Below are 27,987 nucleotides of genomic sequence, written 5' to 3'. Positions count from 1 at the left end.
TCAGCCGGGCTTTGAGACTGACATCTCCACCTGCAGGAGCACAGTGTAGCCTAGTGGTCATGGAGGATGTTGAGGTCAGAAAGCCCTGGGAGCCTTCTCAGCACGCCTGCTTACTTGCGGTGCTATTCCTGGGCCAGACTTGGTACCTTCGCAGGGGTCTTGGAATGCCTTTGCCTCAAAGGGTCATTGTTAGGGATAACACAGGCACCATCACTGAATTCATCCTTCCCCGTGACTACCCTTTGATGATTTAATGTTACATTTTCGATGACTACATCACAAATTGATCAGGAGCTTGAAAAATACATGAAAAAAATGATGCGCTCCAAAGTAAAGTGGTTGGGCTGGAGATAGTAAAGCGGGTTCAACCCTCATGTTACACACGGCCAACCCGGGTTGATCCCTGGCACCTCATTGTGGCCCCTGGGTCCACCGTGAGTGACCCCTGAGCACAGAACTAGCAGTTAGTCCTGAGCACTGCCCAGGAAGACTCCAAAAGAAAACAAAACCAAACCCCAAAAAGCTAAGTGGCCAGAGCCCTCCTGTGTGAGTCCGGCTGGACTACTGGCTCATGTCTCTGCCTGGGTGGACACCAGACCTCGGGCTCTCTGGGGCCCACACAGTTGTGTGGCCTGGCCCTGGGCGACGACAGGACAGATGTGGGTTCTGCTTCTCAGCTGCTCGCGGCCCATTTGCCTGTGTTGTAATGGCCCATGAGTGATGGTTTTCTTTAGTACATTTAGAATGACGGTGTAAGTACCCAAATGGCCTTCGGCAGAAAGAAACGTTTCCTAGCTCTGCAGAAGGCAGGAGCCCAATCTGCTCTCTTTACCTGAGCTCGTCTCGAGTTGACAGCATCGTAAAGGCCTTCGGAGACTTTAAAGCGTTGTTCTGGGCGGATTAGAGACAAGATAGACTTCTGTCCTCCAAAAATGCCAAATATTGCTTTAGTGTGTTTAATTACTTGAACGCGTGGGTTGAGGCTCTGTCATGATCTGCAAAATGTAGTATAGAGTCGACAGAATGAATCAGAAGAAGCCGTGTGTGGAGATGTGCACTGTGGCCCCCATGCTGCTAACTAGGGCGGCGTGAATGGAGTCATTCTGCTTTGGCCAGTGTGGGGGTGCATCTCAGTCCCTTCCCGAGCAGGTGGGTGGGCTTTTGGGTTTTATTTATTTATTTATTTTTTGGCTTGATCACTTGATCACTTGATACCCCATTACTCATCGATTTACTCGAGCGGGTGCCAGTAACTTCTCCATTCATCCCTGTTGTGTGCTAGCATAGCCCAATGGCATCTGCTCGATCTAGGAATATGCAGAGCCTCAAACCGATCATTCAGGGTCTTTTGGGATTGGTCAGTCAACTTGTGCTGGAGTGATAGCACAACGGGTAAGGCGTTTGCCTTGTACACATGGCCGACCCAGGTTCGATTCCTCCACCCCTCTTGGAGAGCCCAGCAAGCTACCAAGAGTATCTCGCCCACACAGTAAAGCCTGGCAAGCTCCCTGTGATGTATTCAATATGCCAAACACAGTAACAACAAGTCTTATAATTTGTTGTGAGACGTTGCTGGTGCCCGCTCGAGCAAATCGATGAACAACGGGAGGACAGTCTACAGTGCTGCAGTTAACCAATTTAACCATTTATGCCTCGGAGAGCCCGGCAAGTTACGGAGGGTATCCCGCCCACATGGGCAGAGCCTGGCAAACTCCTTGTGGCGTGTTCGATATGCCAAATACAGTAACGACAACAGGTCTCATTCCCCTGACCCTGAAAGAGCCTCCAATCGTTGGAAAAAGAAGAGTAAGAAGAAGCTGCTAAAATCTCAGGCCTGGGAGGAATAGAGATGTTACTGGCACCTGCTCGAGTAATTCGACGATCAGTGGGATGACAGTGATACAGTGAACCAACTTGAACTGCAAGTGTCGTTGTGGGAGTGATCACAGTTCCACGGTTTTTGTTGTCGTTTGTTTGTTTGTTTGCTTGTTTTTAGTTGCTTTATTTGATGGACTGGAATTGGTTTTCCAAGAGCTTGTCCAGGCTGGTAGTAATGGGTAGATGCATCCACGATGCAGTTACTAGTTACATCAAGGAGAATGGCAGGTTTCAAGGCAAGGAACTAGACGGTAGGTCATATAGAGAGGGTTCTGTTTGTGCCATTGGAGACTGTATGTGATTTCCAGGCTAGGAGATCAGATTTCCCAGTGGTTGACAAAAGAGTAAGATGTTGGGGGCTGGTGAGGGACCGGCCTGTCCTAGCAGGGGTATCAGGCCCAGAAGGAGACAAGGCCTGGAAGGAAATGTACTGTGGGAGTCTGAGTACCTGGCGCTTTGTACCCTCCTCACATTGCATTCACAGTTGGTGGGTATAAAACTCTCAGTTATTTTTCCTCAGAGTTGTGAAGCAAGGAGCTTCAGTGTCTTCGAGTTTTCAGTCTTGGGTCTGGGAGATCTAATGCCATTCTGAGCCTTGTTCTGTTGTATAAACTTCTCCTTTCCAGAAACTTCCAGAATCTTTTCTGTGTACTGAAGTTTCAAGATGACAAGTCCTTTGTCAGTCATTCTGAGAACGTACTGCTCCCTCTAGTCGTCCTGTTCATAGTCCCATCTAGTGATGAGATACCCGTATCTAGTAAAATTTATCTCTAGAAGTGATAAATTTTGTTTTATTACTTGAAGCTGCTTTACTACTTTAATAAACCACTGGGCTGGAGCAATAGCACGGCGGGTAGGGCATTTGCCTTGCACTCAGTTGGACCGGGTTTAATTCCTATCCCCCTCTCGGAGAACCCGGCAAGCTATGAGAGTATCCCGCCTGCATGGCAAAGCCTGGAAAGCTACCCCTCACATGTTTGATATGCCAAGCACAGTAACAACAAGTCTCACAATTTGTTGTGAGATGTTACTGGTGCCTGCTCGAGCAAATCGATGAACAACGGGAGGACAGTGCTACAGTGCTACTCTAAATTATTTTGTTTTATACTGTTGTTTCTTCTTTCTTTTGAACTCCCATGTTTTCTCTCTTTAGAGCTCTTTATTTCTCAGCCAGGGAACCTCTTGGGATAGTCCTCTAGTTTCTTTTTTGCCACTTTGGCTTTTGGGCCATGCCCAGCGGTGTTCAGGGCTGTTAGTCCTGGCGGTGCTTGGGGGACCTTATGAGCGCTGGGGACCCAGCCGGGGTCCCCGCACCCAAGGCAAGTTCTTTCCCCTCTCTCCATCCCCCACTCCCGCCATTTGTGTTTTGTCCTACCGGGCAGTGATGGGCAGTACCGTCCCTTCCTGCGGGACCCACGGTCCCTGGAATGTCTCTCCCACCTTCCTTCCTCTCTGTTTCCCTCTTTGCCTTTTTGTTCTGTGTTGCCGCTTTCCAGTCCTGCTTTGGATGGTTTTTCTTTTCAACGTGTGCCTCCGCCTTCTCATTTCCCAAGATAACTTTTTTGTCTTCTGAACGTGTGAATGTCCCTTACTTATGCCTCTGACGGTGTCTTTTGTTAGACTTTCTGCCCCCTCTGCACAATCTGTATTTTCCAGGGTTCCTTTTCTTCTGTTTCGCGCTTCTTCTTTTCTCTTCGGGATTTTCTTCCGTAGCACGTGTTCTGACTCTAGGCCAGAGTCTACCGATATTTAAAAAGTGAGTGACGCTACAAGGCACATGACATGACAGGCTGAACTTGGGCCTGTTGAAGACAGCGCCTGTGTTTTCTTGGGACCAGTTTTCCCAGCTAGAAAAGCTCCTGTCCGCTGCTGGGATCCGTGAGATCGAGCCTGAAACTGCGGGGACAGGGTGGCTCGCTCTGGGCTGGGAGGGGACTGTGTGTCTCAGTCCCTGTCCCTGTGCGTCTCATTGTTCCCAGCTGCGACCTGGCAGTCGTGACCTGCCTGCCCACCTTTGGGTCTCCGTGGCCCAGCAGCTTTGAGATGAGCCTGCGGGTTCCTCCTTCCTGCAGAGGCCCCAGTGCCTACTGAGGATGTGTTTGGGGGAGATGGTGCTGCAGGTGTGCGTGGTCCCAGGTGCCCAATGAGGACGTGTGTGTGTGGGGGGGGGGCAGGGTGCAGGCGTGGTGCCCTCACTGAGGATGTGATGAGCCCGGCTCTCTTGTGATCCGATCAGCAGCTCGCACCCTGGGCATCTCGGTGGAGGTCCCGCCGGGTCAGGGGTGGAGCTGGCCACCTGTCGCTCCACGCGATTCCTCTCACCGGGCCGTGTGCCGGCGTCTGTCTGTCTCTTTCAGAGCGAATCGGAGCCTTGGCGGATGAGCGCATCGTGCATGTGGCCTGTGGCGAGTCCCACAGTCTCGCCCTCAGTGACCGGGGGCAGCTCTTCTCCTGGGGTGCGGGCAGTGACGGCCAGCTCGGGCTCGTGACCGTTGAGGACTCAGTGGCGGTGCCCAGGTAAGCGGCCCCCAGGAAGGGTCCCCGTGTCGGCTGCAGTGAGGCGTCTCCTGGCGTGGCCTCTGTCACTCAGCCTTGTTTTTCCTTTGTGTCGTGCTGGGCTTGTTCCGTGGGATTCACCACACGGGGTGCTGGGGTCAGAGACCCCGCCTGACTCGTGTGGGCCTGGGGTTTGAGCCTTGACACCACACACACACACACACACACACACACACACACACACACACTCGTGACAAATCATCGTGAACAGCGATATCTGTCTCTAGTTCAGAAATGTGAGTTGTTTGAGCCGTGCATTTTATCTGCCAGCAGAATGCTTAGAACTCGATAAATGTTTGAAGAGGAAAAAGACTCTGCCATGTTGGGCTTCTTTTCTTTTTTTTTTTCTTTTTTTTTTTTAAAATTTTTATTAGTGAGACATCATGAGGTACAGTTGTAGACTTACAAACTTTTGTGCTTGGGTTTCAGTTATACAATGATCAAATACCCATCCCTCCACCAGTGCCCAGTGGGCTTATTTTCGACTTGAAATCACAAGCCTACTCAAAGACTTCAGCATTTTTTTTTTTTGGGTCATACCTGACGATGCACAGGGGTTCCTCCTGGCTCTGCACTCAGGAATTACTTCTGGTGGTGCTCGGGGGACCATATGGGATGCTGGGAATTGAACCCGGGTCAGCTGCGTGCAAGGCAAACGCCCTACCTGCTGTGCTATCGCTCCATCCCCTGACCTCATTTTTATCCCCAACAACACATATGGTCCTCCGAGTCCACCAGGATTGACCGCTGAGCCCCGGGTGTGGTCCCAAAACAAAACCCCAAACACCAGAAAGAATATATTTTCTTGATATGTATTTGAGAATTTCAGCCTTCACTAATAATAAAAATAATTTCCTTTAGAAAAATAGGAGAAAATATAGGAGAACCGTGTTTTATAAACCTTTAAAGTCCTGTCACGACCAAGGTAGAACAAATAAATATTGTACTTACTTACTCTTGTTTTTGAAGGGTGGAGTGGGCATTGGGTATGGCATTAGGGCATTAAATTCAGGGCCTCACCACACATTTGAGGCATATATGCTCGCTGGGTCAAATTCCTGACACCAATAAATATCTTTCATAATGGTGAGAATGTTTTTCTAAAGTAAGGGACAAGACAAGAATTTTGTTTACTATGCATCAATCTGATTCCATATTGAATTTGGTTTCCTTGCCTGTGGAATAAATCAAGAAATAGGATTGGCAAGATAATAAGGACCAGAACGAAATAAACACTTTTTTTGGTGTCACTTTTAGAAAGGATATAATCTCAATATAGAAAACATCCCCAAACTGCAAATTACAGAAATAAGAGTTACCAGGATAGTTTTAGAAATAAAATGGTGCCATAGGTAATAGTGACTTTTTTTTTTCACTTTTAATGAAGGGTGAATTGTGGAACTCTGAGTGGAATAGGCTGGTTAGGAGAAAGGACTGTGACTGACAAAATGTCTCAGAGCTGATCCCTCGGCATGCTCCAGTTTAATGGAGGATTTGGGGGCTGACGACTTACAGGGGGCAGGATGCTGGCCTTGCACAAGTCTTTCCTAAGTTGGGTTTCTGACACCTCATAAGGTCCCTTGAGCAAAGCCAGGAGTGTTCCCTGAGCACAGATCAGAGCCAGGAGTGACTCCTGAGCACAGAACCAGCAATAGTCCCTGAGTACCGAGCTAGACGTCAGCCCTGAGCAATGATCCCAGTAAGTCTGAGTGTGACCCACCCCCAAAAGTGTCTCTGTGTACTACGCAGATGTGCAAAACTTGGGTCAAAGTCCAGGGACTTACTAGTCCGTGTGGATAAAGTTCGTACCAGGAGCTTACCTGTTGTGGGTCCTATTTGCTTACCCTTCGGAATTAACTGAGCTGTAGGAGTTGGAGGTGAGTGACTGTCGGGTTAGGTCAGGGAGGAGAGGAAAGCTTAACCGAGCAGAACCAGCGTCTCTGTAGGATTTCTGTTTCGGGACTAGGGGCAGTTCCGTGAGCCTACGCAGGTAATGAATTCTGTAGAGAAAGATGGATTGGGGAAAAAAAAACACACTTGGAGAAGTACGGGCGAGAGTGGTGGGTTGTGTTGAGGTCAGTATCCTGACTGTGGTTTTTCACTGTGGGTTTGCAGTGTCACTGCTGGGGGAAATCAGACAGAGGACACAGGGGACGCTATTATTTTTTATAATTGCATGGGGTTTTGCAAAGTCTAAAAGTAGTTGGGTTATATTTGGTGCCAGACACACATATGGACTCCCATAGCTCTTTTTTTTTTTTTGTATCTGAGAAAATAAAGCATTGAGAAAAGAAGGCCTGTTTCTGTTTCTAAATCATCTCCCTCCCCAGGGACCTGTGTTTTCTGAGATACTCTTCTGAGGGTGTGTCTTTGCGACTCCTTTGTCCCCATGGCATATGCACGGCAAGGAGGAGGGCGCCAGCTTGCAAACATTAAGATGGCAGAAGCCCTGCCAGGGATGACTCAGCTCTGGGAGTGGCGCTGGGCACGTTCCGGCAGCCTTTTCCATTCACTTCTCACCACAGTCCTGGGAACGAGGTAGAGCGTTAGCTTCTCCCTGTGGGAGCACAGATGCGAGCCTGGAAAAGTTTCTGCATGGTCTTCCTCCTGTGTACCAAGGTGCAGAGGTGTTGCCTGCACTTTTTCCATTGGGGTAAGGTACGCACAATATATAGAACTCATCATCTCAGCCCTTTCAAGACCCCATGTCCGTGGACCCTCTTCTGAGAAATCCTTTTCTGTTTCAGGTTAATACAGAAGCTGAACCAGCAGACGATCTTGCAAGTCTCCTGTGGCAACTGGCATTGCTTGGCTCTTGCGGCTGGTAATGTAGACATTAAACTCCACGATCACGTTCGGTCCATCTGGAAGCTCTGTCTTAGCTGTTTGGTGTCATGCTGCGTAGTGGAAGACCTTTAACCCCCCAGGTTACCCCTGCATCCCCGCCCACTACCCACCGAGCAGCTGCTACTCTCTGGGGGTGGCATGACGAAGTGGTGATCCGCTGCTCTTTGAGGTCTCAGAGGGCAAGGTGTGCAGGAAGCAGGATCGACCCCGCTGCTCTTGAATTTACAGAAAATAATTTTTCTTAGTCGTCTCCCACGGCCACGCTGTGTCATATGGTTAAGCTTCCAGATAAATGGAAAAAAGGAGCCAGAGACCCCCTAAGCCAGTAGCACTGTGCTCTGGGACAGAGTGTTATTTTTTTGTTTTGTTTTTTAATTTCATTTTTATAAAGTTGTCCACAATGGTTCATTACAGTTAATATTCAAACACTAATCCCACTTCCGTGCATCTTCCCACCGCCATGAGAGGAAAGTGTGTGGAGATTGTTGTATTCCATCCTGGAGCCATTGAAGCCCTTACATAAGCGATCACAAGCATGTGTGTTAAACCCAAACAAATGTGTGTGACTTTTGGTACATCAGTGGACTGGAGTATAAGAGGCCGTATAATGTCACTCCAGGATGTCCTGTGTGGCTCTGGTCCGGGAGCTTTATTTCATAGACTCTGGATCTTGGCCGATGATGAGATTACACGGTGCCGGGGGCAGTTTGTGGGTGTGACTGCCAGGCTACTGGAAAACTGGGGAGCTGGGGAGAGGAGGCCCAGCCCCGATCTGAGCAGGCTTGGAGCTCTCATCACGGGTCCTGCTACCTGGGTTTCTCTTCAGGTGAAACAGAGTTTGATGCAGCATCTGTGCGCTAGTAGCCACATATGCAAGCCACTTAGAGGCTCATCAGTCCTGGAAGGTCGTGGCCAGGCCCCAGAATCTTGGTGTGGTGGCCACTTGTTTGGGTTGCCCAGTGGGTCTCATCCTAGTTGTGTTCAGAACCGGGTCGAGTTCACACTTGGCTTTTCTCTGCATTGATGCTAATGGCCTTTGAAGGATGTAGGACAGTGTGGGGGATCGGGTGTGGGGGTCTCCTGGAGGTGGGCATCCCTGGGGGGGGGGGGGACTTGGGCATGTGCAGGTGGCTGGCAAGACTGTCCAGTCCAGTTCCTGGGGGAGTGGAGCTTTTCCTGTTCCCAGCGTCACCAGTCACCTTGCTCTGTTTCCAGATGGTCAGTTCTTCACGTGGGGCAGGAACAGTCATGGGCAGCTGGGCCTGGGGCGGGAGTTCCCGTCGCAGGCCAGTCCGCAGCGCGTGCGGTCCCTGGAGGGCATCCCCCTGGCCCAGGTGGCGGCGGGTGGTGCGCACAGCTTCGCCCTCTCCCTCTCCGGCGCCGTCTTCGGCTGGGGCATGAACAACGCCGGGCAGCTGGGCCTCAGCGACGATGAAGGTGGGTGGCTGCTTCTCCCATTGTCTTAGTGCCAACCGGCCCTGGGCGTCCTCTCGGGCCCCTCTGGGAACCAAACAGCTGCTCCCGCGCTTCCTGCGGGTCGTGCTGGGGTTGCGAGCACAGAGCTCGGGGCACGTCCGGGAGTGGGCCCTGGGTTGTGCATCAGGGTTCCTGATATAGAGGGGTGGGGAGCCGGGAGGATTCTGGGCCTCGTGGAAAGCCACGTGGGAAATGAGACCAGGGGGCCGTGCTGGGGTGCTCGGGTGCGAGGCCAGAGGGAAGGAAAGGCAGAGCCAGAGCACAGGGAGGTCAGGGAGGGCCCTGCGGGGCGAGGGGAGGGTTCGGGCATCTCTGTCACAGGAGACATGGGGGTATTGAGGAGGAGAGGGATCTGTCTCGAGCCTGGTTCTGGGGGGCTCATGGGAGGGAGCTGGGAGACAGGCTAGAGGCAGTGGGATGGAAGGCAGGTTTGGGACGGATTATTTTTTTCGTTTGCTTTTTTGGGTCACACCCGGCGATGCACAGGGGTTCCTCCTGGCTCTGCACTCAGGAATTCCTCCTGGTGGTGCTCAGGGGACCACATGGGATGCTGGGAATCAAACCTGGGTTGACTGTGTGCAAGGCAAATGCTCTTCCCTCTGTGCTATCGCTCCGGCCCTGGGATGGATTTTGATGATGGGCCTGCCTGTTGTTTTGCTCATGGTTGGTTGAATGTTTGGTTTGGAATAAAGAGAGGAAAAGCTGAATGGATAAAGTTGCTATTTGTGGAATGAGGAAAATTCTGTGTGTGTGTCTGTGTGTGTCTGTGTGTGTGTGTGTGCGCGCGCATGCATGCACACAAAATTGGCAAGTCTTGGGGAACCCTGAATTAGGTTCTAGAGATCCTGAAAATGAGGTTTCTTTAGCCATCCACATGGGAGGTGCAGACAGGGATTTGATAAGGCAGGCGGGAACCCAGGACGACCCAACATGCACGCGAAGATCCTCGCGTGTGTTTGATCTCGAAGGTGAATGGCAGTGGTGTTAAGTTACATATTTCATTCTAGATCGAGAGTCTCCTTGCCATGTGAAGCTCTTACGAACGCAAAAAGTTGTTTATATTAGCTGTGGAGAAGAACACACAGCTGTCCTCACGAAAGTAAGGGACTTGGAGTATTCTGGTTCGTTCTGTGCTGCTTCGGTGGTGGGTTGACATGGTTATCGTTTCCGGGTGGTTTTTGATATTTTAGGGGAGCTCTGTGCTTAAACGTGTTTAGAGTATAAAGACTCGTTCCATTTAGCATAGCAACTTTCTGTATTCATTTTTAAAACAAGCCGTTTAACCACGTTAAAAGGTGCAGCGTGGTTAATGTTCTGAAATTGTCAGTGCATTTCTTTTGCTTCCAAAACATTTGCATTCAGAGAGAGTGAAATGGATTTTTCATGGAGAACGAATACTGTTACCACTTCACTTGCATGAGATGCCCTAGCATTTGGTAAAGTTGCTATTTGTGGAATAAGGAAAACTGTGATAAAGCAGGGCTGTTTAAAATAGGCCTCACTGGGGGGCTGGAGCGGTAGCACAGTGGGGAGGGCGTTTGCTCTGCTTGCGGCCGACCCAGGTTCGATCCTGGACATCCCATATTGTCCCCTGAGCCTGGAGTAATTCCTGAGTACAGAGTGAGGAGTAACCCCTGAGCATTGCCAGGTGTGATCCTAAAAGCCAAAAATAAATTTTAAAAAATACATAAATAAGTAAATAAATAAAATCGATTTTACTGACCAGGAGTTTATGGAACGTTCATTTTCTTACCTACGAACGGTCCTGTAAAGTCATCTCATTTCACCTCTTGGCTTCTCTCTTTTGGGCTTAGCTGCCTAAGACATCATTGTTCCTTGAAGCAATTTAAAAAGCTCGGCAGCTGGCGCGCCCCTACGAGTAGCGCTGTCTTTGTTCCATAAAGATTTATACGTGTGTGTACACACAGATATTTATAAGTTTCTTTTAAATTATTTTCTCTCATTTGCCCAAACTCCCCGTGAAGTGATTTTGGCCAGGTGCCCAGGGAGCCTGGTGTCGGTCGCTGAGCAGACCGTGGTGCAAAGACTCCTGTCTCTAGAAGGTTCCAGAGTAGTGGACTCAGAGGCCCTGGTGCTGTCTCCCTGTCTGTTCCCTGCAGAGCGGGGGCGTGTTCACCTTCGGAGCCGGTTCCTGCGGGCAGCTGGGCCACGACTCCATGAACGACGAGGTCAACCCGAGGAGGGTGCTAGAGCTGATGGGCAGCGAGGTCACCCAGATCGCTTGCGGCAGGTGAGCGCCTCTGCCTGGCCGGACGCCGGTCCTGGCTGCTTCGTCCTGGCGATGGTGGCCAGGCGCCCGCACACGGTGGTGCAGGGTGAGAGAGATGAGCCCCGAGCAGCGTGTGGCAGGGAAGGTTCGTGACGCTCGGAATGATGCAGGGTACCACACTCCTCTGGTGGCAGGAGGCAGGGAGGAGGCCCCGGGGGAAGGAGCACCTCCAGGACGGGGAGGGTGTTTTTTTGGTTTTGTTTTGTTTTAGTTTCATATATATTTTATTTTCATAAAGTAGTTCACAATGGGGCTGGAGCAATAGCACAGCAGTGGGGCGTTTGCCTTGCACGTGGCTGGCCTGGCAGAGCCGGGTTCGATTCTTTCGCCCCTCTCGGGGAGCCTGGCGAGCTAGGCAAGAGTATCTCGCCTGCAAGGCAAAGCCTGGCAAGCTCCCCGTGACGTTTTCGATATGCCAAACACAGCAACAATAACGGGACTCATTCCCCCGACCCTGAAACAACCTCCAATACGGCAGCGTTGGGAAAGACGAGTAAGGAGAGGCTGCTAAAATCTCAGGGCTGGGACTAACGGAGACGTTACTGGCACCTGCCCGAGCAAATCGATGAACAACGGGAGGACAGTGCGACAGTTCACAATAGTTCATTACAGATAATATTCACACACCAACCCCACCACCGAGCACCTTCCCACCACAATAAGAGGGAAGAGTGTGAAGGTTGTTGTATTTCGTCCTGGAGCCATTTAAGCCCGTAGAGAAGAGAATTCAAGCAAGTATATTAAAACCAAACACACGTGTGCTGCTTTAGGTACGTCAGTGGGCTAGAGTATAAGAGATTGTGGCCACCCGCTCCAGGAAATTCTGTGCCACTCTCTTCCCAGAATTTAAGCTTGTAGTCTCTGGGTCTTGGCGGCTGATGAGATTACGTGGTGCCAGGGACAGTCTGTGGGTGTGGCTGCCAAGCTCCTGGAAGACTGGGGAGCTGGGGGAGGAGGCCTGGTCCCGATCTGAGCAGGCTTGGAGATCTCAGTCCCAGGTCCCGCACACCTGGGTTTTCCTGCCGGTCCACTCTCCAGTGAGGCTCGTCCTCTCTTGGGTGAGGCTCGTCCAAGTGTGTGGAGAGCGGCCTTGAGCCTGGCGGTGGCTGGTTCTGGAGGTTTTCGGCTGCTGGGCTCTGCGTGGGGCAGGGAGGGAAACTCAACCCGCCCCCTCTGAGGTGCCCCAGTGAAGACAGCCTGGTGTGGGGTCAGGACATTCTGCCCAGAAGGTGGAGGTTTGACCGGGATCCACCCTCTGCCCCCCCGTCCCTCAGAGACCAACCTAGCGGGGTCCCCAGCCCTGTCTCAGCTCCCCACCCTCCCACGGGGCTGGGGATCTGAGTGGGGCGGGGGTCCGAGTTCACCCGCCCTGTCCCCGCAGGCAGCACACCCTCGCCTTCGTGCCTTCTTCCGGACTTATCTACGCCTTCGGCTGCGGAGCCAGAGGTCAGCTGGGGACTGGACGCACGTGTAATGTGCAGTGTCCGTCCCCGGTGAAGGGGCACTGGGCCGCCCACAGCGGGCAGCTCTCGGCCAGCGCAGGTAAGAACGGGTCCCCCCAACTCGCGTGGGTGCCGCGCCCAAGGGCCAGGCCAGCCACCCCGGAACTGCCTCTGTCTCTAGCGTGAGCGTGTGAGGGGGTTTCCTTCTGACACCCACCAGCAGACCTCGGGCCGCCAACTCCGCTCAGGGCTCTGTAGCGGAGACCGGCAAAAGCAAAAAATCCACCTGGTTCCTCTTCCTGAGAACTCACAAACTTGTATCCCTCTGCCAGAATCCAGAGCCCCTTAGGTGGCTGTGGCCAGAGAGTGTGGGGTGAAGACGTTGGGCCCAGGGCCAGGAGTGGCCACCCTACCCCCAAAGCAAGCCTCACTCGGCCCTTGGTCCCGGGACTCTGGTTTGGTGGAGGGTTGGAATGGGAACCGGAAACGCTGACAGCAGCTGCGAGCGTCACTGTGTCCAGATAAAGAAGAAGAGAAACCAGCTGCGAAGCCTTAAGGACGGGACTCGAACCACTCCTGACCGGTTTCTTTATTTTGGGGCTTGGGGACCAGCCAAGGTTTAGGGGCTAGTCCTGTGTGCCGTGGGTGGTGCTGGGTTTGGACTGGGCTGGTGGGACACAGGTGAGGGGGAGTGCCTTAGCTCTCTGCTCCCCCTGACCCAGATCCATCCCTCTGTCTGTCTGTCTGTCTACCTCCCCTCCTCCCTCCCTCCATCCCTCCACCCATCTCTCTCTCTCTCTTTCATTTTGGTCAGTTGGACTTGTTAAAAGAACTCGGTTTAGGTCAGCATGGTTTTGCAGTGCGATGAATGGTAGGACCTCACGCATAACACATTCCGCACTCCCCCTCTCCCCAACACCCCCCCTTCCCCCCTTCCCCCGGGCTAAGTTTCTTACAGAAGACCAGTCCGCAGTTGCTGTTGCAATTATTTCTCATATCGGAAAGTCGTTTGAAGGCTGACAAACTCACTACCAGTGATTGACGCTGAAACGTGGAAATTGGGAACTTCGTATCATGTTGAACATTTCAGAAGGAAATAAATGCTTTAGAGGTGTTTTTTTTTTAAGCTATTGGATATTATACTTTTCTGGGTTTTTTTTTCCTAAGAAACTATGGCGCTGCATTTTAATGTGTGGTCTGTCAATGAAAGTGTTTCCCCTAGGTCGGTGGCCTTTGCTGGAGAGAGGATTGGCTGGTTGGTCTGGTGCATATTGTCTGGAATGAGAGTTCGGTCGATTCAGGTGTAGGAAGATAACATAGAGGTTGTTTCCCACAGAGGACGGGGCCTCTTGCCTCGGGGCCACACGTGGCAGGGCTCACCTGGGGAAGTAGGTGGTCGGGGCTCAGTCCTGCCCTGTGCACAGCCGGGTCAGCTCATCACGCTCTCCTGCCTCGGGTAGCCAAGACCGCCAGGGCTCCACACGCCAGGACCCAGGAGAAGGACTTCACATCACTCTGCCTCAGTCTGAAGTCTCTGTCCCCCCCCCCTCTCTTCCCTTCTTCCTTCCTTCCTTCCTTCCTTCCTTCCTTCCTTCCTTTTCTTCCTTCCTTCCTTCCTTCCTTCCTTCCTTCCTTCTTTCTTTTCTTCTTTGTTTTCTTCTTTCTTTCCTTCTTTCTCTTTCTTTTTTCTTTCTCACTTTCTCTCCCTGTCTTTCTTTCTTTCCTTCTTTCTCTTTTTTCTTTCTCTTTCTTTCTCTCCCTGTCTCTTTCTTTCTTTCTTTCTTTCTTTCTTTCTTTCTTTCTTTCTTTCTTTCTCCTTCCTTCTTTCTCTTCCTTTCTTCCTTCTTTCTCCTTCCTTCCTTCTTTCTTTTATTCTTTCTTTCCTTCTTTCTCTTTCTCTCTTTTTTCTTTCTCACTTTCTTTCTCTCCCTGTCTTTCTTTCCATCTTTCTCTCTTTTTTCTTTCTCTTTCTCTCCCTGTCTCTCTGTCTCTCTTTTTCTCTTTCTCTCTTTCTTTCTTTCTTTCTTTCTTTCTTTCTTTCTTGTATTATGGTCTTAATGTTTCTATTACGTTATTTCCCTTTGCTGTTACTATTTTGATCATAACATTATGTGGCTTTTTTTTCCTCTTCTTTAAAAAAAAAAAGTTAGCTATCACAGTGTGTGCTTTTTTCTTTTTTTTTTAAATCACAAATGAGGCAGTCACTCTGTATGAATGACTTAATAAAACCAGGGGCCAGTGGGGACTGGAGGGTCATTCAAATGGAAGTGCAGTTGAATAATTAACATTAAGTGATGCCCGAATGAATGGCTTGATCTGAATTTTAAAAATAATAACGATCATAGCTTCTCTACTGAATATCAGGGAACCGGAGTTATTTGTAAGCCTGGCGTGTAGCGCAGGACTCTGGTGTCTGTGGCACGTGATCCTCTGTGATCGGTGTACTCCCCCAACCCCCCCAGTTCACAGGCTGGCTTGGGAACCTCTTCTAGGCCACCTGGAAATTAAGTTTTCTCTGAGGCACTGTGCTCAGCCGACAATTTAAGAGTTCAGTCCATTTTGAAAATGTGTTTTTTATCCGTTTATCTGAGACTATTAAATTTTGAGGCTTAACAGCAGCCTGAAGCCCACGATCAGAAATCGTGCTTGGATGTCTGCCAGAATAATCTTAAAAGTCAGTCCGTTTCCACTTCCCGTTGAAGGCTGTGATGTTAGGAGCCTTCCCAGTAACTTGCCAGCGTTAGGGGGCTTTGTGGTAGGGGGGTGGGGTGGGGGGGGACGGCTGCATCTTCCGGCTGGTCCGGAGCACGTGAGGGGCTGCAGCAGGCAGGGTGGGCTTCTCGGAAGCAGCGGCGACTCTTCTTGGTGTGCAGTTCCATGCGTGGAGACAGCTGTGTCCAGGCCAGGGTGGCAGGAGGCCTGGCCCGGGAAGGAGGTGGTCAGTGGCAAGTGGAAGCAGTGTGGTGTTGGAGTGGCCTAGCAGAGGACAGGAAGTGGGCTCAGGAGGGGGCCCTTGGCCCTGGGCCTCCCCCACCCCCGGGGCAGCGGCCCCCTTGCAAAATTGGGAATCACTTGTTCACTACAGTGGCTGGCTTTACATTTCACATTTCAGTGACCTGAACAGAATCTGAATGAAACTCAGCCCTGAGCTGAGGACGGGCTGGGGGTGGGCGGCACTGGAGGGGGCCCCGGGTACCCTTGGGGAGGGTCTGGGGGTGGGTGGCCCTGGAGGGCGCCTTGGACACCCTTTGGGGGGTCTGGGGGACTGCGGCCCTGGAAGGCGCCTTGGGAACCCTTGGGGAGGGTCTGGGGGTGGGTGGCCCTGGAGGGCCCCTGGACCCCCTGGGGGAGGGTCTAGGCCTCTGAGGGGAGCACAGCCAGGGGGGCTGGTGGAGGCAGCCCAGGAGAAGCTTCTCTGAGAAACAGGCTGTTGGTTTCTCTTTGCCAGATCGCTTTAAGTACCATATTGTGAAGCAGATCTTCTCTGGGGGAGACCAGACTTTCGTGCTTTGCTCCAAATACGAGGTAACGTTTTCTTTTGATTCTCATTTTCGGGGGGAGGGCGGGAGTGACGTGCTCCAGTATTTATTTTAATGAACAGTTACACAAAGGCTGTGTTACTCTTTACGGACCGATGTTGCTTTATGAAAACCCGCGGACTGGCTGGGGTGCCACCCAGGACATGCTTTTTGCGGGGGCAGCCCTGGGTTCGAGCCCCGACTTGGTTATGACTTTCTGAGCACTGCGTCTGGAATAATGATAACAATAATAATCAGTCCCCCAGTAAAGGATAAGTAAATAAGATAAGCAAAGAAAACCTTCAGGGACTGAGCTCTCTGAGGCAGAAGGGGAGAGCGCTTGCCTCGCACACGGCCAACCTAACTTTGATCTCTGGCATCCTGTGTGGACCCCCAGACCTCACCAGAATCATCCCTGAGTGCCAGTGGCCAGCCCCGAGCACAGCCACACGGGGCCCCCAAACCAACCAACCAAAAAATGATCTCAGTCTTGTGCCCTTGCAGAGGCGGCCGTTTCTTGGTGTTCTAACCGATGCTTGGCAGTTCTTTGTATGTGCATTTGTTCCGGTTGTCCGTAAGGAAACCTGGACTTGGTTCCTTGTGCCAGGGAGCCCGGGGCCAGCCCTGTGTGCGCTGAAGCCGGATGCCCGCATCCCCACAGTCTAGAGGTCAGACGGGGGCCCAGGGCGTGCGGCGGTGGTCCCCGGCTCTGTTTTGTGCTCCGCTTCAGACTTGCACAGGGAGAACGGGAGGGGAGCCTGATCCCTCGTTTCTTCATGATGCTGAGCAGACGAAGTAGCCGTGCTCCATGTCTGCAGGGCGCTTTCGGGTTCCCAAGCGTTCGGTTCTGAGAAACGGACTGGATTGTAATTCGGCTTTCCTCCTCCTGTGAGATTCCGCACAAACTCCCGTCTCGCTCCCTCCGTGAGGCATCGGAGAGGGGAGCTGGGCTTTGGGTATCCTTTAGTGACCACGCTGCAACACTGTCCACAGACGTGTGTGTGTGTGTGTGTGTGTGTGTGTGTGTGTGTGTGTGTGTGAGACAAGTGCTCTGCCACTGAGTCACGCTCCTCCCAGTGCAGCCTGCATTCCTGACTCTGGGGAAGAAACCCAGAGCACAAAGTCGTATTTTTGTTTCCACATGAAAATTTCAGAGGAGGATCTGCACCCAGGACTGGCTACTTCCACGTCACCTTCGCCTCTTTCCTTGAGACCAGTCTAAGTGGTGTAAAGCACCTTTGGCATTTTTTTTTTTTTAATTTCTAGATCAGGTGCAGGATTTGAGAGAAATAGTAGAAAAGGCAATTTTGGAAAATAAAAAGGATTCTATTGAGTATATATTCTCTGTAAAATTTCATCAAGTCTGGGGCCGGAGCGATAGCACAGCTGGGAGGGCCTTTGCCTTGCACACAGCCCACCCGGGTTCGATTCCCGGCAACCCCTATGTTCCTCTGAGTACCACTAGGAGTGATTCCTGAGTGCAGAGCCAGGAGCATCGCTCCCTGAGCATCGCTCAGTGTGACCCAAAAAGCAAAAAAAAAAAATTCCCCAAGTGGAATCTGCAGAGTGCGGGAGCATGTGGGGTTCTCATGACTGGGTCTTGGTCCTTCCTGTGCACCCACCTGACGCAGGCAGGCAGAGATGGGGCGGTGATGAGGTGTGGTGTAGCAGCATGGGCTCACCTGGGCTCCGATGTTGTGGAGTGTCTCTGGGGAAGTGTCTCTGATGAGTGATCAGGGTGCCTGCAGGCAGGACAGGGAAGCGCCCACCCCTGCGGGTCCTGGGAGGGTCTCTCAAAGGGCTGGAGGCTCCAGGGAGGCAGCCGGGGTGGGGGGGTGGGGGGGGCGGGGGTGGAGGGGAGGGCACTGGCGCCCCCCTCAGCTTGTTCTGTTCTGCTTGGGGGCCGCACCCAGCAGTGCTCAGGGCCCACTGCTGTCCCCGTGCTCAGGGCTCACCCGGGTGTCCGAGGGGACATAGCAGGAGAGAGCTGGGGCTCGAACCCGGGCAGACCGTGTGCAAGGCGGTTCCCTTCCCCTCTCCCATCATCCCCTGCTGGCCCTCTGGGACTCCCTGAGGCTGGGATGGGCTTCAGTCACAGCTCCGGAGGTGGGACCGGTGTGGGGTGCTCCCTGGGGCTGCCCTGAGCTTCTGGGGTGGGCTGTTGGGGTGCCGGAGGGGCCGGCGGGAAGGACACGCTGCCCTGCCCCATGGCGTGTTGCCCGCCTCTTCTGCCCGTGTCCTCCAGAATGCCTGTCCGGCCGTGGACTTCAGGACCCTGAACCAGGCTCACTACACCAGTCTCATCAACGACGAGACCATCGCCGTCTGGAGGCAGAAGCTGGCTGAGCACGGCAGCTCCAACACCATCAAGTACGCGCGTGCCTGCCCGCTCCCGGATGCTTGTGTCCCTTCCTGCCCATTGGAGGACGCTTGTGTCCCTTCCAGTAACTCCGTTGCTCCCTCGCGTAGTGCTTTGCCGTCTTGTGAATGTAGATGGATTAGACGCAGGTTAGCCCCGAGCGATCGCAGGTGGTGGTCCCCGTTTCTGAGCGTGGGCTCTGCAGCTTGCCTGGTTTACGACAGGAGTCCGCCGAGGCCTGGATGATAAATGCCTGAGGGGTTCAACGGGGTTAATGGTTGAACCCTGAGTCTTCTCGTGTCTATGCTCCGAGCATCCCACATCGGCCCAAGCTGTTCCTCTACCTAATAGGAATGACCTCTAGCATCCTCACACTCAAAATAATGACGGATATGGTAATTTAGTGTTCAGGAGAGGAACAAAATACGGAAGCCGGGCCCTTGCGTGCCAGGCCTGAACTCCCTCTCCAGTGCCTCCGTCTGACTCCTGGTGGAGTGCCCCACTGTGTATCTGTACATTTTACTTGACTTTCTCTCGCATTTCTGGTTTTTGTTTGTTTTGTTTTTTGTTTTTTGTTTTTTTTTTGCAGCGTGCTATTCTTGGGCACAGGTGAATCAGGCTGTGTTGCTCAGTGGTGACTTCCCTGGAAACTTGCCGTGGGGTAGAGGCCCAGCGCCCTCAGAGGGGACTCACTGAGGTGCCCTGGGGTGGGCGGCCAGCAGTGTCTGAGCTAGGCTGAGGGGAGGGGTGGAGTGAAGGCCGTCCACACCACAAAGGGCCGGGACAGTGGTCTCAGCAGTACCCCGACCCAGACCCTAGAGTGAAGCAAGTGCTTTTGGTCTCCTTTTCAACCGTGTCTTTTGTTTTTTTTAATTATTCTTTCCCATTTCCTTATACTTGAAAAAGGGAAAAGGGTCTCGCAGTGGGAATCTAGCTGATCTTTACCATGGAGGGAATTGGAATAAACCCTCGTTCCACCCTCGTTCTCATCAGAGAAGCAAAATAGAAATAGCGACTAAGTTATTAATGTACAAAGATTATTACTGTCTTTGGAAAATAACAGCCTAGTTTCTTTTAAAAAATAATTTCTTATTGAGTCACCATAAGATGCCCAGTTACAGAGTTCTTCGTGCCCGGGCTTCAGTCATGCAACGTTCCAACACGTCCTTCACCAATGCGTATTTCCCACCACTGGCGTCCCCCACTTTCCCTCCCAGCCCCTCAGTTTCTCTCTTTTAAATGGCTTGAGTGTGACAGGCAGGAAGTTTCTTAGAAGGTTTGTGAGAGCGAATGTTCATGATCATAATCAGAACGAGAGTTTTTATTTCAGTAACTTTGATGGTCTGTTGTTATGTGGGGGCACATCTGGCTGTGGTTGGGGACCACGTCGGATGCCAGGGTGGAGTCTGAGTCGGCCTTGTGCAAGGCGGGACCCGACCCTCTGGATCCTCTCTCCGCCTTCTATTTTTATTTCTATTTTTAATTTTTTTTGTTTTTTTGGGTCACACCCAGCGATGCACAGGGGTTACTCCTGGTTCATGCACTCAGAAATTACTCCTGGCTGTGCTTGGGGGACCCTATGGGATGCTGGGAATCAAACCCAGGTTGGCCGTGTGCGAGGCAAACGCCCTACCTGCTGTGCTATCACTCCAGCCCACGCCTTCTATTTTTAGTTCATTTTATCATCCTTATTTGTGGGGTGGGGTCTACCCCTGGCGGTGCGTGGGGGCTTTTCCCAGCTCTGTGCTTGTGGGTCACTCCTGACTCTAGTCAGGGGTCCTCAGATGTGAGTCTCCTGAGAGCAAGGCATGCTTTCCATTTATTGAGCGTCTCTCTAGGTCTAAGATAATTTTCAGTTTCTATTTTGATGCTGATGATTGAATTCAGAGCTTTATACATCCAAGCCATGCATTTTACCACTGAGCTACATCCCTGGCCTTCTCTCTTATTTTTTTTTTCTTTTTGGGTCACACCCAGCGATGCTCAGGGCTCACCCCTGGTTCTGCACTCAGGAATTACTCCTGGCGGTGCTTGGGGGACCATCTGGGAAACCACGGATTGAGCCGGGGTCGGCCGAGTGCAAGGCAAACACCCTCCCTGCTGTGCTCGCACTCCGGCCCCTCTCTCTTAATTTTAACATGAGATATTCTTCTCTATATTGAGATGTGAGATTTTAGAACCCTTTTTTAAAAGGCAAATAACGTTTTTCAAGACTTCACCTGGCCAAGAAAAAGTTTCTTCAAAATGTTTTGTTTCTTTGTTTTGGGGACACACCCACCTGTGATCAGGGGTTACTCCTGGCTCTGCACTCAGACATTACTTCTCTTGGTGCTTGGGGGGACCATATGGGGTGCGGGAGATAGAACTCAGGTCGGCCGCGTGCATGGCAAATGCCCTACCTGCTGTGCTCTCTCTCCAGCCCAGAAAAAATTGCTTATTACTGGAGCCTGCAATAGGTCATTACTCAATTGCTGATGCCAAATTAGCTACTGGTAATTATTAAAGACTTCTCTTTCTTTTTCTACACAGTGGTGTAGTTCAGATATTATCCTCTGCAGCCTGCTGGAATGGAAGTTTCCTGGAAAAAAAGTAAGTATCTTAAACCATGGGTGATGCAGAGAAAGCAAAGACTGTGCGAGAACTCTGTTAGTGCTGGCTGGCCTCAGTTCGGCGGCTAAGCCGATGGTCGTGCACAGATCGGAATGCCTGAGAGGATATGTGAGAGGGCTTCGTGCAGGGTAATGCTGAGTCAGGCCTGTGGGCAGAAAAGCGATACCCCGATACCCCAAGAGAGACTTGTTTCATAGAGTCGATACAGTCAGAAGCAAGACGTTTTCACAGTGTTCAGAATGTTAGACCTACCATGTGTTGTGGTCTATTCTTAAATTCCTTCTTTTTCTTTTTCTTTTTCTTTTTTTTTTTTGGCTTTTGGGTCACACCCGGTGATGCTCAGAGGCTCTGCACTCAGGAATCACTCCTGGAGGTGCTCAGGGGACCATATGGGATGCTGGGGCTTGAACTTGGATTGCCCGCGTACAAGGCAAATGCTCTCATCTGCTATGCTATCGCTTCGGCCCCTGTTCTTAAATTCTTTTTGTTTTGTTTTGTTTTGTTGCTTTTTGGGTCAGACCTGATGATGCACCGGGGTTACTCTTGGCTCATGCACTCAGGAATTACTCCTGACGGTGCCTGGGGGACCATATGGGATGCTGGGAATTGAACTCTGGTTGGCTGCGTGTAAAGCAAATGCCCTCCCGGCTGGACTATCGCACCGGCCCCCTGTTCTTAAATTCTTAATGTTTTTGAATACTCCCCTTGGTTTGTTCAGTTTCGTTTTTCATTGATTCTTCCTAAAAATGAATGAGCTGAAGGGTTGGTTGTTTCCAAGGAGGCTTCAGGACTTGGAGATCCAGCCTGACCTACTAGGAAATTACATGGCGGCTACAGTCCCAGGTAGTCAATTGAATCTCTTTGCTTGGCCCGATCCTCCTGCGGACGCCTCTGTTAGGGGCCCCCAGCCCGGGACGGTCTGCTCACGGTTATTTTGTTTTGTTATTTTTGCGTGTGTTTTGGGCACCCAGCTATGCTCAAGGGTTCCTCCCTCGAGCTCTGTGCTCAGGGATCACGCGTGGAGGTGCTCAGGGGACCATAGGAGATGCCGGGATCAAACCTGGGCTGGCCGCATGCCAGGCAAGTGCCCTCCCAGCTTCCCTGTCTCTCTGGCCCACGGTGCCAGCTTTGAATCTTTTGTGATCCCAGGCCTGGCTGTCTCTCGTCGCTTCAGGAAAGGATGGCGGAGGTCTGAGATTTCCCCTGCAGTTCCGTGGACAGAGCCCCTCTTGTCAAGTGCTCCCCCCAGGTCTGGGGGCCGGGAGCTGCCGGAAGGTGCTGAGGGGAATGTTTTGCAGTTAAAGTCAGTAATCTCAGTCCTTAACTTGCATCACTGGGGCCATTAGAACAAGAGTCTCCCATTTGTTTCATATCCATCATTTGGCTTTTCTTCTGGGAAAAAAATGGTCCTGTGTTGACTGACGTTGATCTGTGGTTTCCCTCCTGGGAGGCTGCCACCCAGGGGACATTTGGCAATGCCCAATGACAGCTTCAGTGGACACTGTAGGGGAGGCCGCACGGTCGACATCTAGTGGCCAGTGAGTAGCATGGGCACGGAGCAGTGGTGCCTGGACTGTGAACCTGGTTCGATATTTGGGGAGGTGGGGAACGGCCCCTGCTAGACCTGGGGGTTGCTTGTTCCATAGAGGGAATAAACGCCTCAAGAGCTGAGTGCTGCCAGCTCATCGGTCCTCTCGTGCGCACGCAGAGTGCGTCATCGGAAGCTAGTTAAAGCAAACACTGGGTTTACAAGGCAGTAAATATACGGAGATAAAGAACTTTGTTTTCTGTCTCAGCAGCCTGGCAGAAATCATCACTCTAAGCAGATGCTTACTTGAGAGAGACCGGAATTAGTTCTGCGTTTGGACAAATTTATTTTGGAAAACAATAACAAATTAATAAAAAAAAAACAGTAAACCATCCTGAAGTTGACCAGTTTCCAGTATTAATTATGATTCCTTAAAAAGTTAGAAAATTTGATGTTTCATGACACTGTAGATTATAAGCTTAGCTGTCAGGGTGTTAAGGTAGTGAAATGTGTCCATCACTTCTGAATAGAAACCTATTTTGCAGAGAGTTTTGTTATTCGTGGATTGCTGTGATGTGCAGAGTAGAATATAAGACATTGGCTAAGTCTCTAAAAGGTTAAGATGGTTAGAAAAATAAGCAGCGGCTAGGGACTTAAAAAGAATATCATCAGAGAGGAAAACAATAAAACCATTAGTAGTAAAGATAGACCTTGGGCAATTATATTTGCATCCCTGTGTCAAATGGGAGAGACATCAGCATTTCTCTGCGAAGGGACACACGTTGCCTTGGTGTGGTTCTGATTTCATTTTGAACATTCTGTTCAGAAAGGTGTGAACACGAGGGTTCTTGTTGGTCTGTTGAGCGGGTTTTCTGCATGGGGCACGTCTTGTGTGAGGCACAGTAGAAGCATCTAGCCTAGTGTTCCAGAAAACGGGAAAAGGGTCATAGCTCACATGGTGGAGAACATGCCTCACCTGTCTAACCCCTGGCACCGAATGGCCACCCAGGCTGGTGTCAACCCTCCCCAAACACCCAAACCAAAAATAGCCCATAAGTACCCGTCAGGGAAGATAACTCAACTTATGACCTTGAAGACCCTCCTGTTGGAACGACGCGTCTCACAGGTTGGGGGATAGAAGGCTTTCAGATTTCGGGCCGCAATGAGAAAGGGGTTCCAGGGAGTTTTGGTCTGGGGGGGACTCCCTCAGACTGGAGCATTTTTGTGCTTTTGCCAGCCAGGTCAAATGTGAACCCAGTCATTGTGTCAGTGTGGACAAACTACATTGGTTACTTGTTTAGAATTTCTCTTCAAGTGTTTGCTTGATTTTTTTTTTTTTTAAGAAAAATGGGAAAGGAAGAGTAGGGAAGAGGAGGGAGCTTCGTTTGTCTTTTATTATTCCACACTCTTTTGGGTTTTCTTTGTTTAGAATTGATGAGCATTTTAAAACCAGCCCCAGAACCCCCGGGATTGACCTGAACTCAACGAGAATATTGTTTGAGAAGTTAATGAGCTCCCAGCACTCCATGATTCTAGAACAGGTACGTTCTTTACCAGGTGCACGTTGCTTGAAAAATGCATTTCTGCCTTCTTTTTTGCAAAAATTCCATGATGAGAGAAGAAGTCACTTAATCACTTAACTTCCCGTTAGTCATCGATTTGCTCGAGCGGGCGCCAGTAACGTCTCCATTTGTCCCTGTCGCGTGCTAGTGTAGCCCAATGGCATCTCTTCGCTCCGGGAACATGGAGGGCCTCAAACCAATCGTTCATGATCTTGACAAAGAAGTCTGACCATCTGGTAGGTGGGCGGCCACGCGGTCTCTTGACATCCCGTGGAATCCAATCAGTAACAGCTCTAGTCCAACGGTCGTCTTTAAATCTCATTACGTGACCAGCCCACGTAAGAGAGAAGAAGTAGAATTAAAAAAAAAGCAAAAGCCTTATATAAATCCTAAGTCTGTGAGATGCGCTGTGAACCTACCTATGGCCTCCTCCCTCCCGTTGGGCTTACACCCTTCTTAGGAAAGACCCCGCAGGTGTCAGCCTGGCCAGGCAGGATCTGTGGCCTCTGCCCAGCCAGGGCCTGGCTGCGGATTGAACGAAGGAGAGAGACGCTTTACCTGGTGGCGTAGGACTTCGGAGATGACTTTACCGTAGCCAGAATCTGGAAAAAACCTGAGTGCCCGAGAACAGATGACTGGTGAAAGAAACTTTGGTACATCTACACAATGGAGTACTATGTAGCTGTTAGAAAAGATGAAGTCATGAATTTTACATACAAATGGTACAACATGGAAAGTATCATGCTAAGCGAAATGAGTCAGAAAGAGAGGGATAGACATAAAAAGATTGCATTCATCTGGTGGACATAAAGTAACAAAATAGGAGATTAATACCCAAGAATAGCCACGATCAGTACCAGGAGGATTACTCACGGCTTAGAGGCCAGCCGGGCATTCTAGGGGAAAAAGCAGCTCAGATAGAGAAGAGAGCACCAAATAAAGGGTGTTGGGAGGATCCTCCCAGGGTGGGAGATGCATGCTGAGAGTAGACTTTAGACCAAACATGATTGCCACTCAATGCCTCTTTTGCAGACCAAAACACCCAAAAGGAGAGAGAGAACAAAAGGGAATGCCCTGCCACAGAGGCAGGGTGGGATGGGGGATGAGGGGTGGGAGGGATACTGGGATTCGTGGTGGTGGGAAATGGGCACTGGTAGAGGGATGGGTATTTGATCATTGTATAATCGAAACCCAAGCACAAAAATTGGTAAGTCTACAACTGTACCTCATGGTGTTCCACTAATAAAAATTAAAAAATTAAAAAAAAATTCGGAGATGAGTGAGGGAGCTCAGGTCTGCTCGAACTCCCGCTGCCTCTTGCTCTCCTACAGATCCTCAACAGCTTTGAGAGCTGCCTGATTCCTCAGTTGTCCAGTTCCCCGCCGGACGTCGAGGCCATGAGAATCTACTTGATACTCCCCGAGTTTCCCTTGCTCCAGGACTCCAAGTACTACATCACACTGACCATCCCCCTGGCCATGGCCATCCTGCGGCTAGACGCGAACCCCAGCAAAGTCTTGGGTGAGTCCCCTAAGCTCCGTGCCCATGACCTTCGTGCCTTTGGATTTCACCGGGGTGGTGGCGTCTGCCTCCCGGAGGTTCAGATTCACTCTGTTTGTTATCATTTCGTATCTGTACCATTTCAGTCTTTCTTTGGCTGTTAGCCTCTCACTAGCCGGATTTTCAGTGTGAGAAATTTGAACCGTTGTTTCGGTGGATTTGCTCTGATTCATGCAAGACTCATCTTAATTTTTCAATATTCACAAGGTTATAATTCAACTCCCAATGGGATTTTTTCTCCCCTTTCACCGGCCGGTAGTTAATGGTTCCTGCAGATGTCAGAGCAGTTGGTCAAGCCTGGACCGACCTCAGGGGGGGTGTGGGATGAATCGAGCAGGTGTGGTGACGCAGGTCCCCAGGAGCGGAGAGGGAGGAAGCGGCCTCCGGGAGACTTACCAAATGTTTTTTTTTGTTTTTCTTTTGTAGGACAGTTGAGTCCACCCTGATTTTTGCAGGCCACGGACACTTTGCTGAGCTAAGAACCTTCTGTTCCTCAGTGAATAATCGGAGAGTGTCTCTCGTGGGAGTAGCGCCTGGGATGTTTTTATTAATCAAGTGCAGAAAGTCTGTCACCTGGCTTTTTCCTTTTATTTTTGTCCCGGTAAATTTTTTTTTTAGGTGTTCATTGCAACTCAGTGGCTTCCGCGTTCCACCTGGATTAGGGTGTTCCTCGGGTGTGGGTCTCTCCAGAGTCAGGCAGGAGACACGAAGGGACAGTATGACTCTCCCCACTGGACTTCCCCAGAGGACGGTCAGAGGGAATCATGAACACATCGTGTTTGGTCCTGAGCATCTTAAGATCAAAAGCCATTTGGGGCGTATTTTCTAGTAGGCTGTGAGCTAGAGACTTTGAAAGGGTCCCTGCTTGTAGGCTTGGGGGTTTCATGCTTATTTTATCTTAGGTTGGCTAGCACAAAGAGATCAAAGCCGTTCAGCTCCGTACTTTGTTTTTAATGTCTGATTATAAAAATTCACATTTAGAAGATTTCCCAAGGTAGGGTACAGAGACCTCTAAGAGTGCACCAGTCACACACAGAGTCAGAATTCTTGACATTTTGCCCCCCCCTTTTTTTTCTTTGTGCTTGGGTTTCAGTTATACAATGATTGAGTACCCATCCCTCGACCGGTGCCCGTTCCCCACCTCCAATGCTCCCAGCATCCCTCCCATCCCCCCGCCCCCATCCCTCCCCATCCCTGTGGCAGGGCATTCCCTTTTGATCTCTCTCTCTCCCCTTTTGGGTGCTGTGGTTTGCAAAAGAGGCTTTGAGTGGCAATCATGTTCGGTCTATAGTCTACTTTCAGCATGCTTCTCTCATCCTGGGAGGATCCTCCCAACACCCTTTATTTGGTGCTCCCTTCTCTATCTGAGCTGCCTTCTCCCTCAGCATGTGCGGCTGCCTCCAAGCCATGGAGTGAACCTCCTGGTACTGATCTCGGCTATTCTTGGGTGTTAGTCTCCCAATTTCCTGCCCATTTTGTTTTAACCGCTCCACCTACCCACCACCTTTTCGTTTTTCCTGGGACATTTTAAAAAGTCGCAAACATATTTCAGTGTCTCAGTATGACTGAATTTAGTTTTGATAGACTAGAAGCCAGTGTTCATGTCTTCGTGTCTGGGTCAGGGAAAGCACTGTTTGGTGTAACACAGAAACGGTAGTTCAGGAGTTGGTACCTCTGACGGGAGGGGGGATGCATGCCGGCCAGCCTGGCGGTCCTTTGGGCCACACCGTCTTTTGGTGCGGGCTGAGGGGGACAGTACAAGGTTCTGGCGTGTGAATATCCCGAGACACGCGTGTCGTAGCTCTCGCCTCTGTCCTGGGAATCCCATGTTCAGATCCACCTCCAGGATGCATCTCTAAGGCTGACGATGAGTAAAGGAAATCAGGTCCCCCCCCAAGCCCCCCATTCCCTACTCCGGGGGCTCTTCCAGGGCTGCGGCCACTCAGAAGGGCTCTCGTGGGTTCCGTTCAGAGTCAGTTTGAGCACCTGTGTCTAGAGTCCTGTCCATCTCGTAGCTGAAGCAGGTCTTAGCCAGTAGGCGGAAGACCTCGATACTCCGTCAGGATTGTGTGTTGAACGATGTGTCTTCTCTCTCTTTCCGAAGATAACTGGTGGTCGCAGGCGTGCCCAGAGTATTTCATGAAGCTGGTGAACCTCTATAGAGGAGCAGTCGTTTACCTGCTGCGGGGAAGAAAGACGTTCCTAATTCCTGTCCTGTTTAACAATTACATCACAGCTGCTCTGAAGCTCTTGGAGAAGTTATACAAGGTGATCTGGGCTAAGTGGGGGCAGGGAACGTGCCCGGTCCCACGGAGATTCTCTCCTGGGAGCCGTTTCCCAGCGGCTGGGCCTGACTGTCTC

At 51.0% G+C, this 27,987-nt stretch overlaps 1 protein-coding gene across 3 annotated transcripts in view; it reads left to right on the top strand.

Annotated features, from left to right (window-relative positions):
• HERC3 (HECT and RLD domain containing E3 ubiquitin protein ligase 3) overlaps positions 1-27,987 on the top strand; it is a 93,609-nt gene that overhangs the window by 30,062 nt on the left and 35,560 nt on the right. The window contains exons 3-15 of one of the 3 annotated variants that reach the window (XM_056111207.1): positions 4,236-4,395; positions 7,182-7,258; positions 8,497-8,718; positions 9,765-9,856; positions 10,878-11,008; positions 12,429-12,589; positions 15,938-16,014; positions 18,253-18,377; positions 20,896-20,955; positions 23,934-24,045; positions 25,398-25,587; positions 26,058-26,227; positions 27,731-27,839. In XM_056111207.1, coding sequence (XP_055967182.1) covers positions 4,236-4,395; positions 7,182-7,258; positions 8,497-8,718; positions 9,765-9,856; positions 10,878-11,008; positions 12,429-12,589; positions 15,938-16,014; positions 18,253-18,377; positions 20,896-20,955; positions 23,934-24,045; positions 25,398-25,587; positions 26,058-26,227; positions 27,731-27,769 — 1,616 coding nt within the window. In that variant the 3' untranslated portion in view covers positions 27,770-27,839. Of the gene's footprint in view, positions 1-4,235; positions 4,396-7,181; positions 7,259-8,496; positions 8,719-9,764; positions 9,857-10,877; positions 11,009-12,428; positions 12,590-15,937; positions 16,015-18,252; positions 18,378-20,895; positions 20,956-23,933; positions 24,046-25,397; positions 25,588-26,052; positions 26,228-27,730; positions 27,895-27,987 lie in introns of those variants that run through there. The other 2 variants (XM_056111206.1, XM_056111208.1) reach the window with 2 other exon arrangements.

The sequence above is a fragment of the Sorex fumeus genome, unplaced genomic scaffold, assembly GCF_029834395.1.
Source record: "Sorex fumeus unplaced genomic scaffold, SorFum_2.1 ptg000013l, whole genome shotgun sequence".
Classification (NCBI taxonomy): domain Eukaryota; kingdom Metazoa; phylum Chordata; class Mammalia; order Eulipotyphla; family Soricidae; genus Sorex; species Sorex fumeus.
Note: the sequence above shows the minus strand (reverse complement) of the source record. Positions and strands in the feature narration are given on the sequence as shown.